Source organism: Chlamydotis macqueenii, chromosome Z, assembly GCF_036417535.1.
Source record: "Chlamydotis macqueenii isolate bChlMac1 chromosome Z, bChlMac1.mat, whole genome shotgun sequence".
NCBI lineage: Eukaryota > Metazoa > Chordata > Aves > Otidiformes > Otididae > Chlamydotis > Chlamydotis macqueenii.
This window is the reverse complement of record NC_141593.1, coordinates 37,913,852-37,922,000: the sequence shown is the minus strand read 5'-3', so window position 1 is coordinate 37,922,000 and position 8,149 is coordinate 37,913,852. Positions and strand designations below refer to the sequence as shown.

At 38.7% G+C, this 8,149-nt stretch overlaps 1 protein-coding gene across 3 annotated transcripts in view; it reads right to left on the bottom strand.

The window, feature by feature from the left end:
* Positions 1 to 5,347: 5,347 nt before the first annotated feature.
* Positions 5,348 to 8,149, bottom strand: part of CEMIP2 (cell migration inducing hyaluronidase 2) — a 48,990-nt gene continuing 46,188 nt past the window's right edge. For all 3 annotated transcript variants that reach the window (XM_086770782.1, XM_086770786.1, XM_086770785.1), the window contains exon 24: positions 5,348 to 7,666. In XM_086770782.1, the coding sequence (XP_086626908.1) occupies positions 7,470 to 7,666 (197 nt within the window). In that variant the 3' untranslated portion in view covers positions 5,348 to 7,469. The remainder of the gene's footprint in view (positions 7,667 to 8,149) is intronic.

Here is an 8,149-nt window from a genome sequence, read left to right as displayed (position 1 = left end):
CCCATAGTTACCTCGGGAAAGAGTTTTGCTGGGTTTCCTTATCTCAAAAAGCTCACTGATGGCCCCTCTGCATGCAGTTGTGTTCACTAATTGTATAAGAAGGAGCTTTACAGATCCAGTGTAAGGACTTGGTTTGCAAGACGGAGAAGTTAAAGCAAGAGGTAATAGACTACAAAAAGAAAAGCAAAATTAAACACTCTTTATGTACACATTGCCAAATTACTTCTGCAACAATTCTCATGAACAAAAAAACACACTTAGATTCAAACACTTATTCCTCTTACCTTAAGCTCATGTAGTTGATTATTCACGGCTTAAGCATTTAGGGAATGACAACTTTAAAACACCACGAAGATGTCAAGGATAATGACTGTCTTTAGAGATCAAGGGTTTGCCTGCACCTATATTGTTGTGCCTCTGCCTAATGAGAAATGTCTCACTTTGTGCTTTCACATTGCAAGTATACTCTTGCCATTTGCTAATGGCATGCCTCTGTTCAACTTTATTACTTTTGCATAACATTTCTAAGAATTGCTAATGTTTACAGTCAAGACGCAGAGTGTTTGAATCTTTTTAACTGCTTGATCAGAATTTGGTTAACTATAGATGTGGCTTTGCATATTGGTTTCAGCGTATGTATATTCACCTGTGAGAGGGAGAACATGACTGACTCAAACTTACAACACACTGTGCTCCTAACAGAGCTTTTGCTTCCCTATTAAGCAAGCTCCCTATTAAGACTTTGTGTCCTGAGGCCCTCCTGCAACAACCTTCCTTAACAACTTCAGTATAGATTTCTGGCAATTTGCGATGTCATTTACTCTTTCACAGATCCTAACCACCAGGCTTTCACAGGGAAAGAGGAGAACTGCTTGCATGCAAAAATATTTTTGTAATTTTAGCATCTACTTTGGGAAATAGATTAATACAGTTATTTACACACTCATATATCAAACACACATAAATCTAGAAACTGCGGTTCACTTAAGACCCTGGTTTACTACTTGTTTAATCAGTAACTGCTAGGCATATGCTTATTAGTGTGAACTTAATTTATTAGCTTAATTTTAGAAACTGGCTTGTATGTCACTATTGACAGTGATGTCACGGAGTTTGTGTAGGACTGCCTGGGGCAGGGAGAGGGAAGAGTGCACAGTGACTTAAGTGTGAACATAATGAGACTGAAGTATCATAAGAAAAAAATCAGCCATTTATTCCTATAAGGAGTGGATATCAACATTTCCAAGCTTCATATTGGTGCTCATTCTAATTCCATACTCCGGAGTGTAAAGTGTTTCCTCTGGTTCATTGAATACTACACCTGTGGAAGAATTCAGACACAGTTTGACTCCCAGATTACGAAGGGTCTATTTAATGCTCAGCAAGCAACACTGCTCACAAAAATAGTCCGCGGAGATCAACGTTTTTACACAAGTTGTGTGCTGTTAATTCCTTCAGTTTGTCACAAGCAGTGTCCCCACACCTGATGTTTATTTGCAAAATATTTCCATGCATCTCTCTGATCTTGACCATGTTGCTACAATTTGAGTCATGGGGGCAAGAGAATTTAATAGAAGTATATTTCAAGCAATGTCTCTGTTAAAAGAGACAGATGACATTTTTGAACTCAAGTCAGGCTGGGTAGACTAAGAGGGTGGGAGAACAGGAGAGATCCAACTCACTCCCCAAGGTGCTTTGGAAATAGAGTTAATGGAGAAGAAGGATAGACAACTACTTAGAAAAATCCACAGGCAGCAGAACATCAGGAATATCAGAAATGGAAAATTCTATGGGAACAGGATATTTAACCAGAGCAGCATCCCAATCTTTATGGACTAAGAGGGAAATAGTGAGCAGAACCCTGTCCCTACAAAGCAAAAGGAGAAAGGCATACAAGGCTTACACGGAAAAGAGATTGGAAACAAATTTTTCTTGAACTTTCATTTGTTTTCTTCCATGTCCAACAGTTAAAGCCTGACATGAACCCTTATCTCACATTTGTGTCCTATCGAGCAGAAGGAACCCAATGCTAATTGTGGATGTTGCTATAATTTACGTGAGTATCCATACTCAGATCTTCTAATTCTTTGCATTTCACTGTTGTGAAGGACAGAAAAATCTGATATCAATATAGGAATATTAAAAAGAAAAAATTAACCCAGAACATGCTGCCTTATGGAAATTTCTATTACACTATTAAAAAAAAACTATTAAAAGCAGAAATGTGCAATATATACTAGGAGTGATGCTCATCATAGAATTATTTCTCAGAAATAGAAATAATAAGAGACCACAAATAACTGTGATGTTGTCTGCTATTACTGAGAACATGCACCAGTCATTTGCATCAGAGATGGAAGAAAACTGTTAGATCATAGTTCACACCCTGCAGATGGAGTAAACCATCCTCTGCTGAAGAACCTCACAGATGTTAAAAAGATGACACGTCATCATCTGACACACATCCCTAAAAGCTACCAATTACATAAAACACACCCTGAACCGATCCTCGTGTATCTACTGAATTTGGCACTGGAAATTGTGCACAAGAAAGAAATAGTTGCATTTGTAATTGTTTATAGCAATTGTAGTACAGCATTATTACTTATAAACTTAAACACACAAAGAAACCATTCTGAAATATCACTCTGTTTTTATGTTCTGTTTAGAATAAGCTATATATAAAGACAGGCCATTGCATGTTCTAAGGACATTTCCTGAGGAAAGAAACATAAATCAAGATATTCAGTTGTCATTCTATTCAACTTGGACAAAGATGAAAGAAAGAACTTGCCTCTCAGGCATGGCAATTAAAACTGCTTTGTACTTTTGAATACAATAGAAATCAGAAAAGTGAAAAAGTTGGCCTTTAAGGACAAAGTTTATATAGATTGATTACTTTGAAATTTCTCTGTGCTCTGATCAAGCCAATTTCTCTCTAGTACACCAAACACGACAACCACAAACCTTTCAAGAAAAGTGCAAGCCTCTGGATTTTTTCAGTATGAGTTAAGGGAAGGACACAAAAGCAGGCACAAGGTGACACATTAGAAAAGGCAAGGCTGATCTCAGGAGATCCCGAGATTGCTCTCTCCTCAAATTGTTCCTATTGTACCCAAAATCCATTTTTCAGATTTTTATCGCCTTTTATTTTTCAGCAAGTTACAATTGTTAATACAATTTAATATGCAAAATTGCGGCACTCCCAGCCCATATGATGTAAAAGCTCGAAAATTCTCTCAAGCCAAAGATGGCCTTACGTCCTTCAATACTGAGTGTTTGTCCTGGTTTTGGCAGGGATGAAGTTAATTTTCCTCTCAGTAGTCACTGTGTTTTGGATTTTAGGTGTGAAGAATGTTGATGATATGAGTTGTTGTTAATGAGACCAAGGACACTGTCCGGCTTTCCAGGTCTCATTAATGTACAGGTACAGAAAGCTGGGAGAAATACAGCCTGAACAGTTGACCCAGACTGGCCAGAGAGAGTATTCCATGCCATAAACGTCACAGTCAGTATATAAGTGGGAGTTGGCCAGTGGAGGGGCATCACTGGCATCAATTTTTGGCTCCCTCTCACTCCTTTGCTGCTTGGTTTCATTTCCATGATTACTGCTGGGGATGGGCTGTATCGGTCACTGGGAGGTGAGAAATCATGTATTGTTCATTTAGTGTATTTTAGTATCCTTACATTGTTATTATTGTCATTTGCCTTTGCTACTATAGCAAACTGTCTTCACCTCAACCAATGAGTTTTCCTTTTTTCCCAGTTCTCTCCCCCATCCCACTGGGGAGGGGGAGCAAGAAACTGTGCGATGACTCGGGCTAAACCACTACAGTATTATTTTAGAGTCTTAATTGGCATAAGAAACAGGAGAAAAAGAAGGCATTAGAGAAGAAACATATACTCGTGAGCTCTTGGAAAAGACAGAACCTTCTCATAAATGCTAGAACAAATATGTTCAGAAGAGGTGGAAAAAGCTCACATAAATGCAGTCTTGAAGTTCAGAAGTTACTGCTTTTCTCTGCACTTCATAAATGTTTGAGCATTAGGATGACACCAGGATCACCTTGAACAAATCTAGCCATGACCCCTTTTGGCCTTCATTGACCACTGCACCACACGTTACAGCTATCATCAAAACCGGTGGACCAGGATTTCCAGTCAGAGCTGGGTGACTGCTCTCAGGTGTACACCCTCCCTGTGTAATGTGAAAAAGAGTTGAGGGGAAGCAGAGGAAATCACAGACTTGCCCCAAATGGGAAAACTTATTTTCATGTCCTAGGTCAGAGATTATCTGGTGCCTCAGGTGTCACTGCAGTTCCACAATATGCAGAATTAAGTCTGCCTTTTCCTAAAGCAGGTCCTTGCCATCATCCTGGCTCTTCAGAGATGGGTGTCCAGCCCCTCACATAGTGGACTCTCAGTAGTGCCCCTGGACAGAGAGTGTGCCTTATTGATAGTACTCTTAATCTGGTCCCTGCTCCAAGTATTTAATTTATTCTTTTGTTCTTTGTTGTTGTTTTTAACACACTATAATAATTACAAAATAAAATGCAAAAACAACCTGTGAAGCAAGAACATGAGCCCAGATGTGTCTTTAAAAGCCCCTATGCATTAGATCAGAGCTTTAAACTCACCTTCCTTTCTCTAGCCCAGTGAGTTTTAAATTTCTTTACTGCAGAATGACACCATGTGAGTAAGGAATGGAAATGAGTATATTTGTATACAAACCCTGACCACGAGGAGGCAGTTACAATGCCTTTTGGACTGGGTGTAGGGCAGAGATGCCTCACTTTTAAGATCTCACTGAGTTTCAGGCATGAGGTGAAAAGTGGGTGGCTCAGCCCTTGCAGGATGCAGCAGTGGGTGCGACTGGAAAAGAAAGACTAGGTACATTGGCAATTTTAACTGCACACAATCTGGCCTAGGCCACTACATGTCTCAAAGCAAGATCAGCTACAGCTGCTTCTCCACAGACAATCAGTTTCGATGCTTGACCAGCTGCTCAGTGAAAGTTTTTATTCTATTTATGTGGAATTGCCTGCATTTCATTGTGTACCCACTGCCTCCTGTCCCATGCCACTGGGCATCATGGAGAATCTTCTTTACTCCTCCACCAGGTAGTTACAGACATGACTCTATACTCGGTTAGCAGCTCAGACTTTAAGATGACAGACTTTGGAGACAGGCCCATAACTTCAGTCATCATTAGTGTCTCCTTTCCTAGTATTCCCAACTTGTCTCTGAATGAAGTATAGGATACGCTCCATAAACATCACAGGTCTATTAGTGTTTGAAATAAAATATTCACACAACACACATTACAAAATTACTCAATACAGGAACAGAAAAGACCAAAGATTTTATTGCCTTGTCAGATGTAAAAATTTATTTATGCTATTTACCAAGTGTTTAAATTTACACAAAAGACCAGCACCTCAACTTCAGGTCCAACTGTCCATCAGTAAGCCCTACATCAGAATACCCTTGACACTTCCAAATACAATTTTTACAAGATGGCTTAGAACAGTAGAATCTTATAAATAATGGCCAGCTTCACAAGCCTGAAGGTCACTACCTCATCGGTATTTCTCCACAGAGCATGACCAACAGGACAACAGAAGTCTTAAAACCATTTTAATCCCCAAACACTACCACTACTGCACTCAGAGTATTTAAATCACATTGCCCTGCATTAGTAACACCAAACATCATAGCTAGTCTTAAAGATTTACCACATCTCTCATTAACAAAAAGCCTTTTTTTTCTTAAACATTATATGAAAACTGTGCATCAAAACAACTGCACAATACACAATCATTCATTTAACTTGGTTTTACAATAAAAACAACATCAGTAATCTATTTGTTAACTTCATCTCTTGTGCTGTGCTCCTTTCCCGTTCCCTCTCACTCAGGAAACTACACTAGACCAGGCAGTTTAACTGTAGCACTGAGGTAGCATATTTTAATTGAACAGAATAATAGGTCTGCTACTGTGTCTCCTCTCCTTTAAAGCATTAAAAAAAAAAAAAAAAAATAAATCCCCATAGTTTTTCAACCTCTTTGGAGAAGATAGGCATATAGTTAATTTCCAACAGCCACTCTATTTTGAATTCAAAACACAAAGCATCTCTGAACGGCAGATACATTATACCACCTAAAATGAATAAGAACATATATAAGAAAAAAAAAAAAAAAAAAAAAGATTGGTCAGTTTTATTAGAATGATGTTTACATTTTAGCTCTATGGCACCTGTTGTTCCCTATTATGAAATGTGTCTTTACAATCTCTGAAATTTAATTTCAAAGACTAGGATCCTGAAAAAGGGCAGCTGTGCTGCAGTTCTAAATTATTTTCACACTATCTGCAGAAAGGGTCAAATAATTGCATCAAAACCCAAAGAAATCAAATGGACTCAATATAAAATCAATAGAAATTAGCAAAATAAGTATATGAAAAGAATCAAAGTTAAGGCAAAAGACATAACATGCCTGAATGAACTGAGAGCTCTTCCCAATCACTCAAAAGTTAGAACTGGCATAGCCTTAAAACTTAAAAACAAAAAAAAAAAACCCCAAATCACCACAAGAGTAGAAGCCTAGTTCTGTAACAAACTGAGAATAACAATATCTCAGCTTTGCCCTTCTGGCTAAAAGCTTTAAAAGAAAAAGCTGAAGTCAAGCTGTACCCAAGACAGCAGCCTTAACACCCAGACTGTTTACTGAAGTAACTCTTACAGACATCTGTCTATTTAGGGGTGAATAGTAAACAGTGACACCAAAGAACGGTAGTCATCATCTGCTCAGTATGCCATGCTGGTACACACAGCCTTGTTAAACTCTGTTACAGGGTACACAATTCTCATCAAGCCCCAGGCTGGATCTTTGAATCTCCTCTCTCCATCTCCCATACAGCAAAGCAAAAAATTTACTGCAGTTAAAACCTCTCGAGTCAGCTGCGTGCATAAGGGAAACTGGTTTTTAACACCTTGGAAAGCAGAATGAGAAGGTAACTGAGCTGATTGCTAAATAAACCCTCAGGAAAACACCTAAACAACTGAAGGAAAATGCTTAAGTTATAATGACCAATTCAAGCTGTTTCTAGAGACTTTAATGTTAATCTTTCAAGTAATCCAAGATGCACTACAACATCTGTTATCAAAAATTTAAGGCTTTTATGAATACCCTCTTACATACAAAAGGAGTATTAAACAGAAGGAACTTGTTTACAGTAAATACAAAAATCTGCAAAAAATCTCTGAAACCTGTTTATACAAATACTAATAAATTCTTTAATATTTTGTACAACTAGAAGGTGCACAGATTGGCATTCAAGCGGTCAATGCTGGCAAACATCTGTCAGACAATAACATGATTTACTTGGATAACAATAGTTTAAAATGCCATAAATTAAAAAATAAGTTAGTTCACATTTTTTTTCCCCAGCTTTTATGTACATCTTAGTCTTTAATGAGATCGTGTCGCCTTCTTCAGAAGCTCGAGGTCTTTCCGTCGGCTTTTGATTGCTCTGGCACAGCCATACTCTTCCAGTTGTAAAGGGATATACTTTTCTATCTGAATGAGCCCATGCCCAGCAGGACCAGTAAACAGCTTAATCCAGGATGGCTTAAAGTTTCCTCTGAAGCCCAGAAAGGCCAGGCTTCCTGTGACAGAAACAGCTCAGAGTTACCAAACCAGCCAAGCCCATGCAAGCACAAGCACAAGCACAAACACAGGACTGGTTAGGAGGGGGACAATACGCTCCTCAAATTCTCCCCCAATATTACTCAGGACATTCATCCACTCTCAGCTTCACGTGCACCTTGCAAGGAAATACTGATTTGTAATTTCCTTTTTCAATATGCAGTATTAAATACTCTGAAATCTTAATTTGAAAACACAGCTATAAGGACAGTTCTAAAACCTCCTTTCTTAGGCAGGACTTGTGCCAGGGCTGTGAATGGATGAGAGCTACCCCATGTGGCCTATGAAGTGATCATCTCCCAACAGCTTCTCATCTCTACCTTCAGATTTTGTCAGAACAGGAAACACTAGCCTAGCACTGGAGATTGTTTAAAAATAGATTCACTGGGTGAGGGTCAAAATACAGGCTTCGGGAAAAAGGCCTGGGGCTTTTCTTCTGTAAT